The 14,543-nt window shown below is 37.4% G+C and overlaps 1 protein-coding gene across 1 annotated transcript in view; it reads right to left on the bottom strand.

Moving 5' to 3' along the window:
- The window catches only part of LAMA4 (laminin subunit alpha 4), a 1,355,623-nt gene that overhangs the window by 336,624 nt on the left and 1,004,456 nt on the right, over positions 1-14,543 (bottom strand). Inside the window, exon 25 of the mRNA XM_044061904.1 lies at positions 4,007-4,178. Coding sequence (XP_043917839.1) covers positions 4,007-4,178 — 172 coding nt within the window. The remainder of the gene's footprint in view (positions 1-4,006; positions 4,179-14,543) is intronic.

Here is a 14,543-nt window from a genome sequence, read left to right as displayed (position 1 = left end):
CTGTTGTAGGTCAGCAAGTTTAAAATTCCATGAACATGTACAAAAATATTGTAAATGAAGTAAATCCAGATGCAAACCAACCTTTTATATTGTAAGCACTTTCGTATTATGATTTAATGAAACTTCATCAGACAAACCATACCACTGCCCACAGAAATATATGTGAGGTATATTTAATGAATACTGCTGTCTTCTGTTTTGGACCACAGCACCCATATGAAAATGTTCATCTTGAACAACAGCAGAACAAGGTTATAAGCACTGGCTTCCGAAGAACACACCCACATCACTGTAAACTCAATATTGTACAGTTTATCAATCAATAACTGTAACTTAGCTAAAGCTCTTACTAACACACACACACACACACACACACACACACACACACACACACACACACACACACACACACACACACACACACACACACAAACACACGCAGGAAGACAATTTCCTGAACAGACATAGTATACCTTTCAGTACCACAAACTCCTTCTTGATCATATAGTAGGTACTTACTGGCACCAGCCACACAAGTCTGGCACAGCAAAAGTACAGTTACTGAATATTCTTTAATAGGAGCCACAAGTACTTAAAAATCTTACACTAACTTAGCTATAGAAGCCTACATTTAAAATTCACAAATGTGACACATTGTATTTACCCTTAAATACAATAATAAGCCACCAGTCACAAGCTTTTGAACTTCAATAATTGCAGTTCTTACTAATTGTAAATATAATGATGGATTCATGAATAAAAATAAAAAAAAAACATGTTTTCTTTATATAGCTGGCATAAAAACACAGCTAGCCAGCTCTAAACTACTAAACCAATGACAAAAACAAATTCACTGACACAAGGTAGGTTCAAAGGAGCATAGGCAGAGGACAATCAAACCACTGAAGAGCCTGTCCCAATTTTGCAATTATCCCAGGACACTGCCTGTTTAACTCACATGCTCAGAGGAACACAGAAGGCAAACAGAAGCTGAGATTAATCCCTGGACAAATGATGCAGGTCATTAAAACATAAGGTAACAAGCAGTCTTCAGGTAGCAACATTCAGCTATCAACTGAAATTTAATTGGCTGCTGGAGTGGTGTCCTGGACTCTGTAGAAAGAGCCTTACACCATGTAAAATCTGGAGGGTTGACTTGGAATGAGTCAGCACAGGAAGATATTATGCCAGCATAGTCTCTTTCAGCAACCATTCTTCTTCCTGTATTTGCTTCAGAGGTTCTGCTTTTTACCTTTCCAATCCAAATTCAAATTGAAATAACTGATTTTTCTGGAAAGCTCCCAGCTAAAAAGAGGTTATACTTTGAGTAGCAGAAAGTAACTGATTCAGACATATAAATGTTAGATGTGTTTCTGGCCTGCCTTTGCAACAGGAAACAAATTACAGTTTATGTACATTTTCTTTACATTTTGCCTTTTGATCTAGCTTTACAGTAATACATTTACATGTGCTGTACAGTTACCACATAGTTTTTCACATTATTTATGTGAAGATAGGTGAAGGCTGTCAGCCTAGCCAGATAGAATTTTGTAGATAATTCTGTCATTTGTAAATATTAATATAAGCCACAGGCTTATTCTCTTAAATGGAAGAAAATGGTGTTAAATGTGGAACTGCAAAAATGTAACAGTGCACTCTGCTGTAACAAAGCAGATAAATCAATTCTTTGATGTCAAAACTCGGAGCAGAGATGTCTAGATAAAGGCATTCTGCTTATTGTTTTGAGGCCATAGTTAATGGCTAGCATTTGCATGTATAATTTCTTTCATTGCTCTGGTTCCTGACCAGCTGCAAGATCAAAAGGGCTATTAATCTCTGAGAGTGTGAAATTATGTAATCTGAAATTAATCAGGTGTACTGTGTTATCAATTTCAGGGCAGAAAGAATGAGAGCATTTGAGCATTTGCCTTGAGAACATCCAACTCACCACTCTGCCTGTGTCTATATGTAAGTAGGATTTTAGAACTGTGTTTACTCTTAGCTGTAGCTAGGAAATAGGAAGATTAGACTAGTTTGTTTTTCTGTGATATCAGAACTTTTCTACTGTATTATTTTAAGTATTTATCTGTGATCTCTGAACTCTTGACTAGCAATATGTAGTAAGAAGTATTGTCTTGTGTTTTTATTATTTATTATTAAATATTTTTAAACTTTCCAACTGTGGCTGTTTTGTGTAGAGATAATTTAAGCTCTAAGAGTACATTGCATGTATATAGTGATACTGTACCAAGTCACTCCAAATAAGTGTTGACTGTTCAGTCGCACTGACCATTTGGATAAAAATATTGCACAGTATAATTGGACACCCTTTCATAAGGGCCTTTGAGTAGCTGATAAATATTAGCTGGTGGTGGCAGTGATTTCTACCGTATAGTCTGGGTTAAAGGGGCATAGCGGGAGAACCTGTGCCAGCCTTCCTCAGGAGTGTATGTGTGGTTGTATAAACTCTTATCTCAAAGTGTGTATGTGTCAGCTACTTGGGCAGGGACACAAAGCACTGGTTGGACAGAAAGGGTGCTGGAGGCTTTAGCTTCCCCACTAGGCTGAGATCTGGACCCTATAGCTGTACCAGTGGGGAGTCTTATTGGGGACCTGGCGAGAAAGGGAGAAACCAGCCCCAGACTGACTGTGATCTCTGCATGCTCTTGAGGGAAATTGTACTTTACTGTGTGTGTATTTATTATCCTTTCCCTATATGGATGCCCCTCACTGGTGTTAGTGGTGAGGATTGAGGCTCCTTGATTGCTGGGCCAGTGCACGGGCATAACAATTTGCACTTACATTTTTGCTGCATCATTGTAGAAAGAAAAACACTGCATGTTTTTGTACAGCTTTTTAATTTTTCTCATCCTTGCTATGTCTCTACTGGTGTGAAAAAAAAGATGTTGTATAGCTTTTCACCCTACTATTGGGATTACATCTGCTTGTCTGTTACTGGCACTGCAATTACAGTCATTGGAAGGATATACTAATATTTGTATCTAGGGTGACAGTGTCTTAAAATGGATCATATGCAGTTAGCATCTCTGTCATGGCCATCCCTCTGTGACACAGCTATCTGACCAGCCTCCCTTCATCTCTTAAGTAAGGTCTGTTAAAAATATTTATGATTCCTCTTTATTTTTTATGATTCCTCTATGTTTATCTAAGTATTAATACAAACTACAAATTTAAACAAGGTTATATAAAGTAAAAATGTTAAAATAAAGTGCATTATTTTGTCATTTTCTTTAAAAAAGACATATGAATTTAACAATTCCATCTCCTTGTATGTAGAACCTTTTTCCATATTGTGTAATATTTTTTGCATTGCTTTTTGATATATTGGTAAATACATTTTATTGTTCAAATATTAAAAAAACAGCAGAGCATAGCTAATTAGCTCATTAAAATCACCCAGATAATGAAATTCCTTGCAGGTTTGAAGTCATAGGTCTTACGCTCCTCCTATTTTGTACCATGGAATGCACAGAATGCTGTTTATGAGTAAGAATGAATAACACCCTTATTCTCAAATTACACATTCACAAAAACTTCACTATTTCCTTGGCATATTAAAATGCATCATTTAAAATGCCTCTTCACAAACATAGACAATGACGTCTTATACAGGGCTTTGAACATCTGTTGCAGACATCCTTTACATAAATAAGTAAAAATAGCTGGAATAAATGCTTTCTATACTCAAATACATCAAACCAGGTCATGGGAAATCTGGTTGCACAGCTTCAGTCATTCTTTTCAGAAGACAAAGCAAACCTTGTTTTCAAAAATTGGTACAATATCTTAGGGACACTTATGCATACAAGGTCATACTCCTTCCTAGAAAAACACACGGCGTACTTCACTTTTTTTTTTTTTGATGCAATGTGGCTATCGCATTCATCATTTTCCAATAACACTGCAGTATGACAGCAACAACATTACAGTAACTTATATTGCACTGGTTCATACATTTATACTAAGTAAATGTAGGATTACTCACTTCATTAACCATAAGAAGAAGTAGAGCATTGTCTGAAGGTGTACGGACTTCCAGATCAAACCGTGTAACCTGGCTAAACCTTCCTCGCCTTTCTATGTTGCGAACAACAGCATATCCTGTGCCATCAAAGTAGTATGTTGCAGCTCTGCTCTGTGTGAAAGCTAGTTTATTCCTGCAGTTGGCAGCAAGGAAAAGATAAAAAAGTCAGTACACACACATACATTTGATTCAGTAAATTATAGTACACAAAAGTTTAAAATAATTTAGGCATAGTCTTAGCTCCAAACTACACTCAATGTTAAAACATTCAGGGACTGGAAGGCATACTAAAACAGCAAAGCCTGTCATCATTAGCCACTGGAGTAGTAGACTGCAAGCTTTTACATATTTTTTTCTTATCTAATGCAAATACTTCATGAGAGGCATGATATCAGCTGATAGCCTGACATCCTACGACACTGTCATTGGAAACACATCTCTGTTATACATGTATATAGCAACAACTACTATGTGTGTGTCATACCTCTCATACTGGTAGAGCAAGAAATCTGAACAAAATCATAAAAAATGGGGGGACAAAGGCCTGAAAATAAGGACGCTTTTTAAATAATTGCTCTTACAAACTTAGAAAGTTGATAGAATAAACTGTTTTGCATTCACATGAACTTTATGAAGGGTATGAAGCCTGAAACTCAAATGTCTGTCATTATTTTCTGAATTCAGTCCTCTATAATTAGCCAGTGATTTGCCAGAAAACCAACAATTTATGAGTAACAGACAAAAAATTTCAAGCAAAAAGCTGGATAGTTGAGAGCTACTGTGTGCATAGTATGTTTCAGTTGTATGCAATAATACGTTTAGCCACACAATGGCAGTGCTTTCTGGTGGACAGTTAATTTCCTCTATCTTGTTTCTTCTGCAGTGTGAGTTTTCATAACATGAATAAATAAATACAGTACCTCTGTTTAGATTGCAGTCAGGCTGTAAGCATCTATTTGCTGTGCCCAGAAGTTTTTTCCTAATAGGTACCTGTCAACTGTACAGACTTTCACAGAATGTCCAAATGTTTGCCACCATGCTAATACAAAACCTGTTGTTCTCTCAACTTTCTAGGGTTGTAAGACTAATATTTAAAAAATGTCCCTATTTTTGTGCCTTTGTCCCACTTTTTTGTATGGCTTTGTGTAGATTTCTTGCTCTAAGAAGTTGAGAGTATGGTTATGGGCCCAGACCCCCAGACACCCTGGGACCCAGATACAACTAGCTACAGCAAACAAGTGCAAGACAGATACAGTAAGGAGAACAATGGTAAAGATGGCTACCAAAACGTCTTCAGCAAAGCTTTCAGTAGCGAATGTGATGACCAGAACTACCAGTCTTGGAAATTCAAGATGATGATGCTTCTAATAACAGAAGTTACATGGAAATGTGGAAATGAAGTCATACCGGCAGAACCCACAGATGAGTGGATAGAAAAGGATCAAAACGTCGAGAGCACGATCTCCATTTGCATAGATTCTGATCACATTATACATACATGCAACTGTGAAACTGCTAAAGAAATGTGGGAGGAACTGCAAAAGGTACATGAAGGAGCTAATCTCAGCAATAAGCTCTATTTAATTAGAAAACTATATCAGGCCATGCTGATGAAAAACCAGGATATGCAGGATTATATAAGGCATACCTTAGAAATGGTTGAAAGGCTGAGAGGTATTGGGGTTTCACATTGCAGCACTTTTAGTGTTCTACCTGAAAGTAATGAGACACTTGTTACAGCACTTGATGTACATCCAGATGATGACCTGACATTAGAGTATGTTAAAGGCAAGCTTGTGGATGAATACAAGCACAAGACAGAACGCATAAATAGTGAAAGTATGTCCAGTACAGAGGCTGCTCTGAAGATGAAAAACAAAATAAAAACAGTAATATGCAGCTAGAAACACGTAAATGCTTTGTGTGTACAAAACAGTACACTTAAAGGCAGACTGCAGAATCTGGAAAGCTAGAATGCAAAGACAAGCTAAATCACAACAAGCTAAGAATGTCAAGGAAAAAGCAGATGCCACTTCAGACACTGAGTATGCATTTGAGTCCAAATGTGGTGCCTCATCTGTGCAGGCATGGTGTGCTGACTTAGGAGCTACAGGTCACATGACCATTGACAGAACTTTCTTCACTCAACTCCATCAAAGCAAAACAGAAAAAAATCACCACAGCTAATGGGCAGGTAATTAGTCAGAAAAAAACAGAGATGGTTTTATTTACAGTCCTATCTCAGAATATCACCAGAAAGATAAACATGACAGATGTTCTCTATGTGCCTGATCTTGAAAATAAAGTATTGTCATTGAAGAAGCTTACAAACCAAGGCAATGTAGTGACTTTCTAACGTGACAGTTATGTCATCGCAAAAGGGGATAGCTTACTCGCAAAGCCCAAAAATCACAGATGAACTATATCAGCTGAACTGCAGTGAAATGGTTAATACAGTCAAAGAGGAAAAACATTCAAACTGCATTCACACTTGGCACGGATGTCTTGGGCATGGAAGTCCGTACTCAATAAAGAAAATAGTTGAGGGCAACTATGCAAGTGGTATAAGAATTAGCCAGTGTGATCAAATAATGAAATGTACCAGGTGCTTTAAGGGAAAAATGACAAAACCTTTTTCAAAGCAGAGCTCAAAAATATCTGGACTTAATTCATTCAGATCTTTGTGGTCCAATGAAAAGCATGACTCCAGGAAAGAAGATGTATCTTCTTTGTTTCATTGATGATTACTCCGGGTACACCACATTGTACCTGTTGCACAACAAAGATGAAGTACCAGCGAAGTTAGAGCAGTATCTAGCTCAAGTAAATAATAAATTTGGCAGAATGCCCATAGTGCTATGTACAGACAATGGGTCCGAATATACAAGTGGCACAACACAACCATTCTCGGAAAACATGGAATTATGTCCCAAACCATTGTAGCATATCACCCAGAACAAAACAGGGTTGCAGAGAGAATGAATTGGACTCTCTGTGAGAGTGGACGGAGGATGCTTTTCAATGCAGATATTCCAACCACATACTGGGTAGAGGCTATCATGACTGCATGCTATCTTCAAAATCGTTTATAAGAAAAACAACAGAGAAAACAGCATATGAACTGTGGAACAGAAAGAAACCAGATTTGAGATGCGTCAAAATTTTTTGAAGTAAAAGCTCTGTGCACATTCCAAAGGAAAAACGTACAAAATGTGATCCGAGTGCAAAGAAAGGTGTACTTGTGGGTTACAGTGAGTCTCAAAAAGGATACAGAATTCTACATCCAAACAGAAACAAGGTAACAGTAGGAGTGTGATTGTTGATGAAAGTTCAGTGTTAAAAGTTTCCGCAACTGACACAAACTGTTCAGTCTGAGGAAAAATCCACATCCGTGTCAGAAGAAAAACAAGAACAAAGACACAGAAATAGACATGATTGCAGACAATTCAAAAACTGATAAAGAAGATGTTGAACCACAAGTGACTTCAGTCAGAAAATCAACAAGAAGCAATAAAGGTATTTCATCTAAACATTTGTCTTATATGGCTCGCACAGCAGTTCAGGCTGAGCTGGGTTCAGGGGAAGAGATACAAAAACTACCACCACATGAGAAGCAAATATGGATTAGAACTGCTGATGAAGAGATGACAACACTCAATTAACTCCAGACATGGACACTTTCAGAGCTACCTGAAGGTAAACATGTAATCAGATGTAAATGGGTTTTTAAAGTGAAATGTGACTCTGAAGGGAAAGCCTGTAGGTACAAGGCAAGGTAAGTTGCAAAAGGTTACTCAGAAAAATTTGGTGAAGACTATGATGCTTCTTTTGGTCCTGTTGCCAAACAAAGTACTTACAAAACACTGATGATAGTGGTGGCTTTACAGAAAATGATTGTGAAACATCACAATATCATGACAACTTTTTTTAATGGAGAGAGAGAAGAAGAAATACACACATCAGCAAGAAGACTATGTGAAAAGTGGAGAAGAGCATCTTGTTTGCAAACTGTAAAAATCCCTGCATGGTCTTAAACAAGCGGTTCGAGCATGGAAATGAAAAGTAAACAAAGTTCTGCTAGATGAAGGATTCATGAGAAGCAAAGCCGATCCATACCTATGCTCTAAATATATAGATGCTGAAAGGATGTACCTGTTAGTCTATGTGGATGACTTGATTATTGCTTACAAAAGGAATGATGTAATTGCAAAGTTAATCAGAGTACTCAATCAGCACTTTGAGACTAAAGATCTTGGTTAGGTGATATACTACCTAGGAATTAACATATGGTGTGAGGAGAATGTCAGTTCTGTGTTGAACCATACTGCAAAAATCGATTCAATTCTTCAACAGTTCAACAAGGGTGAGGCTAAAGGCGCGAGCACCACCAGGGACATAGCTTATCCAAAGTTGAAAGGAGAGGAGGATCTTCCACCATCTAATGAGCAGTACAGACAAGCAGAGGGGCACTTCAGTACATTGCAACCACTACACATCCAGACATTGCAGAAGCCATGCCACTTCTCTGCAGGCATGTAAGTAAACCATGTCAAAGAGACAGGAATTCAATAAAAAAGTTATGAGGTATCTCAAAGACACAAAAGGCTTGACTTTAAAGATATCAGCAATTAGTAACTTATACCTCACAGGATATGTGGACTCTGATTGGGTGGGTGACCTCAACATGTACAGATCTAAAAGTGATTACTTGTTCAAATTAGGAAACAGTCCAGTATCCTGGTTCAGCAAGAAACAGATCTCAGTGGCATTGTCTTCAACAGAAGCAGAATATATCTCTGTTGCCTTTGCCAGTAGAGAAGCTGTTTGTTTGTGGCAGTTACTTTAAGATCTTGGAGAACCAGTGTCCCAGCCTATGGTTGTATATGAGGACAATCAGGGATGCATTAAGCTTGAAACCAGTGAAAAGATCAATGCAAGAACCAAGCATATTGATGTCAAACACAATTACACCCATGAGTCAGTTAAAAAAAAGTGATTGTGCTTTCATACCGTGAAACTGATAAAATGACTGCTGATGCTATGACAAAGCCAATCACAGTAAACAAGTTTGTGGATTTTAGATCACAAATGGGTTTGGCTTAAGTAGTAGTTGTTGAGTGGGGTGTTAGACATATATATAACAACTACAATGTGTGTGTGTGTGTGTGTTTATATATATATATATATATATATATATATATATATATATATATATATATATATAGTTAGCTACATAGATATAGAGAGATATATTTTTTCCAGTTATATGTAATAATATGTTTAGCCACAAGATGGCATTGTTTTCTGATGGACACTTATGGTAATATCCATCCATCCATCCATCCATCCGGCCATCCATTCATCCATCCATCCATCCATCCATCCACAACCCCTTTTTCTCATTTTTGCACATGGGTTTGGGGTGTCACTTCAACAGTGACAATAATCTATTGCCAAGGTTTACACTCCAGGGTGGCTAGCCCTGCCGCTTTAATTCTTCTATACCACATTCATACCTATGACCAGTTTAGTGTGTCCAATCATCTACTGTATGTCTTTGGAATGTGGGAGGAAAACAGAGCATTAGGAAGAAATGCTTGATGTAATTTTCTGTTCCTTCTGCAGTGTGTGTTTTCATGACATTAAAAATAAATAAACGTACCTTGGTTTAGACTGCAATCAGGCTGTAAGCATCTATTTGCTGTGGCCAGAAGATGTTTTGCTAAGAATCTCACAGAAGGCAATATTGTAATTAAAGCTAGCCATAAACAGTGAAAAGTCAAGTCTTGAAAATCTATCAATTAAATATAGTATTTGTATTATACATTAGTTAAAGTCAAGTCTTGGAAATCTATTACTTAAATACAGTATTCTTATTAAATATCTATATACATTCTCTCTCTTTCTCTCTCTCTCTCTCTCTCTATATATATATATATATATATGTGTGTGTGTGTGTGTGTGTGTGTGTGTGTGTGTGTGTGTGTATGTATGTGTCTATACACACACATATACAGCTACACTTATCTATATCTATATTTATATCTATATTTATATCTATATCTGTATCTATCTATACATCTTTTACAGAATCAAGTTTTGTATCTGGTTATGGATATGTCAATAAGATATCAATGTCAGGATTAAAAAAAATTATCACCAGCAGCACTATTTTGGTTAATGTCGTAGTAAACAATAATGCAATGGCAATCACCTGTATACAGCCACAAAACTGCTGAAGTGAGTAGCATCTCATTATCAGCTCATCAGCAGGTCTCTGAATTGAACTCTACACTTACTCTAACTGTGCTAGTGTTCCCTTACCAGCCCATGCAACATAACTCTGGCACTTTCAGTCTCTTATACCCAGACATAAACACACACACACATACACATTCACAACTACACAGCTGCAAAAATGCCCTACAGACATGAACACATGCACACTCACACACACACACACACACACACACACACACACACACACACACACACACACACACACACACACACACAACAGGTGAGCTCACAAATGCAACCACAAAGCTACAATAATGCCGTACAGACATGAATACGCGCACACACGTGCTCACACACACACACACACACACACACACACACACACACACACACACACACACACACACACACACACACACACACATCCACAGAGCTGCAACAATGTCCTACAGACATGAACACACACACACACACACACACACACACACACACACACACACACACACACACACACAACAGGTGAGCTCACAAACGCACCACAAAGCTACAATAATGCCGTACAGACATGAATACGCACACACGTGCTCACACACACACACACACACACACACACACACACACACACACACACACACACACACACACACACACACACACACACATATCCACAGAGCTGCAACAATGTCCTACAGACATGAACACACACACACCCACACACACACACACACACACACACACACACACACACACACACACACACACACACACACACACACACACACATGCGCGCACAAGCACCCCCATACATAAACACTCAGGCCAGGCAATATTGCAGCACTTATCCCACACTGCTACTAGCCACAATCCTTCCATTGAAGTGAATTTGATATATGCTGTGATAAGATGGCATACACTTCTTCTGCTTCACTCCTCAAATAGCATTACAGAACTATTCTTTGAATTGGTCTACAATGGTATGCTGATGCTGGTCAGATTACTAAAATACAGCACATGACTAATTAGCATTAACCACACCCCCAAACTGCCTCATGCAATGGGATTGCTGTCTATGCTATAGGCTGCTGCCTATGCACCGCTATTATGGTACAGCAGTTTCTGAATTACTTGTGCCAAATGCATGACACAATGCTACCATGAATGGGATTGCATAGTGCATTAGGCCCTTCTGAATCCCAGGGCATGAGACTTCCTTAGCTGGTCAGTGTCTTATGACTGCACATTTAAATTTAATGGTACAGTAGATATATATTACATAGGTATATTGGTGTATAATTGTATAATCAGGTTTCAAACTACTGAAAGTGGGGACAATCTAAGATATACAAATTTTGGAATACTTTCCCTTGTTTTAGAACATGTCAAGGAAAAAAGTCAAGACATGTTACCAAAGAAGGAAAGCCAACTAACTGTGCATTAACGTTCATTAAATATACTGTTCCACATGCAATTTCTTGCAACCACATCATAATGACAATACTGAGTGACATAAAAGCGAGGTAGTAATGAAAAAAAAAATTAAAGAGGAGAAACATAAAACTATCAGTAGAATGAAGCAGCAGCCTTCCCTGTAAGAAAGCTAATAAAACACAAGACGGATTATGTATAGTTTTGGACACCTCATCTCTGAGGAGATGCAGATAATGAGGTAAACTACAGGTTGTTTCCCAGAAGGAACATGAAAGTAGGCTGAAATATGTATGGTCTAGAGAAGCAAGCAACGTGGGTGCACTGCAGAACCTTTAAAACAGATCAAGGCAGTAAACGGTGTTCAAGAAATTAGCTTTTTGGATAAAAATGCTACAAGATCAAGAGGTCATGCTAACTGGATACGTCTGGTGCAATCAGAAGAATTTGTTTTTCTTTCTCACAACATGCTGATCAACTGACAAATTTAAATTTTTTCATACGCATTGCATTTACCCTTGCCCTTATACTGAGGGTCACATCTATAAAGGGCCATAGGCAGACCATTTCAATTAACTGGTTAAAAAATGAATAAATTACATCAGGGCCTCAGGTGCCTATCCTGACAGGTAACAGGCATATGGCAATAGGCCAAATCCTGGATAGAGTGCTATTCAACAAGGTCACATTTTCATACAATTCAGAAGATTGCCAGCTCACCTTCTGGTATGTCTAGTATGAATCTGTAGAAATAGAGAAAACCCTCATGGACACAAGGACATGAAAACTCCACGCAGAAGGTACCCCAAATGGAAATGAACCAGAGAGTGATGCACTCTGAGACAGGAATGTGCAAATTACCAATATGTTGACTTTTACTATTGACAGTAGTACTGGTTCCTTCACGCCTAAAAACATTTGTAATCCAGTTTCATTGTCCTGTTCAGACAGGATTATTCACCAGTTCTCCATTAAATAATACAAAGCACTATTTGTCAATAATATATGACTTTGGAAATATTTACATTTAGTTTTCCATTGTTAAGTGAAAACACAACAGTAGAACTGACAGCAATTCATCTTATCAAAATAAACATTTGTAAATGTATATTTCCTCACAAGGAGATTTCACTAAGGATCTGTGTAGAGTAATACATAAGTCATCCTTCAAAACCGTACCAAAAATTATAAACTGGATTTTTGGAATTCTGTATAATAATATCAATGTTAAGAATGAATTATCATACCTATATAACACTTTGTTTATAAGACAGCTCCTAAAGATTCTTACTGGCAGTACCTAACTAAAGGATTTCAAGTATCATTATCAATGGAAGATAAAACAAACATTTTATTTTCAGTTAAACTAACTTCTTACTCACAATTCTGGAAGATTTTTCATTGGAAATTTCTGCACAGATCCTTTTTGACACCTGAAAAACTCTCAAAAATGAACCCTTCAAACAGCAAATTATGTTGGAGATGTCATCTGTCCACTAATGCTGACTGGTCTCATATTTTCTATTACTGTACTAATATTAAACCATATTGGAATGAGATTAACAAATGTCTTCAAGCTATCTATACTGATATATTTGTTTTGACAAAGTCTTTAATTTTATTGAATATTGTTAATAGTAATAATATGGAGAAAGATGATCTGTATTTGTTGTGGACAATGTTAGCAATAGCCAGAAAATGTGTATCTAGAAGATGGAACTGTAATGTAGCACCCACAATGGAGGAATTCCTATCATCACTGAAGAAATGCATACTAACGGAGAAAAGAACTAAACAGTTAAGAACTTTTCCTAAGCCATTGGTTAATAGTCTGTGGAGGAAAGTTTTGAATTTGATTGATACCCTACAGATGGAACCAAACTCTTCCTAACTATCATAGTTTATACATTAACTTATTTAACTACAAATGTTTTTATCTGAATCCTTTTTGTCAGACTGAATGTAAATACTGTAAATAATTATTGAATGTTATGAATGTATTAAATTATTGTGTTATTTCATCAAAATAAAAATCATTTGAGTAAAAAAAAACAAGGGGATTTCTGCCAGTGGGAAGAATTGAAACTCCTGGTATTAGAGAACTTCACATTCTCTCAGTATAAATTGTTCCATGTGTCATGTATGACGTAACCTCACAGTTTATATATTTAGATATGGGGGGTATGTTGCCTGACTATACGTAGTTTTGAGAATAGAATGGCAACTTGAAGTTAGCTTTAGGTTCACGTTACTCTCCCTGATTTGTTTAATGTATTTTGGTGTTATAGAGCTAACTGGAAACAGATGCACCTGAGCCATATGTCCTTTGCAGAACAACTGTAAATCAGAAGTGTAAAAGGTCATCTAAAAAAACCCTTGAAAATTGCATAGTTTTAGAAAATGCAGCTAATGTTATGGAGGGGAAGTAGTAAGACATCTGGACTCCTGCAAAACTTGAATTGCTGAAAAGCTGGCCTGATAGGCCAACTTAGAACACCTGTCTATGGAGCATGTGTTACGGTTTGACTAAGCTTCTTTGGTGTAGGAGAACTGGCTTTGTTGGGGGCCTGCCAGAGGTTGCCGCTGATTTCTTTTACTGATAGAAATGGTTGAGGGATCATGAAATGGTTGAGGGATCCTGTGCCACTTGGATATACCTGTAGTGAAGATAAAGGAGTCAGGATCAAGTGAGTTCTCTGCTTCACTTAGCATTGGGCTGGCTATAAGGCATCCCTCTCTGTATGTAGGTATATTTATGTCTATGAAAGTATATGTGTACTTTAAAAGGATAGATGGACATCAATCGAAAGCAAAATGATGACCCTAGTTCTTA

Source organism: Protopterus annectens, chromosome 2.part0 (assembly GCF_019279795.1).
Source record: "Protopterus annectens isolate FY-2018-M chromosome 2.part0, PAN1.0, whole genome shotgun sequence".
NCBI classification, from domain to species: Eukaryota; Metazoa; Chordata; order Ceratodontiformes; family Protopteridae; genus Protopterus; species Protopterus annectens.
This window is presented reverse-complemented; position numbering and strand designations above follow the sequence as displayed.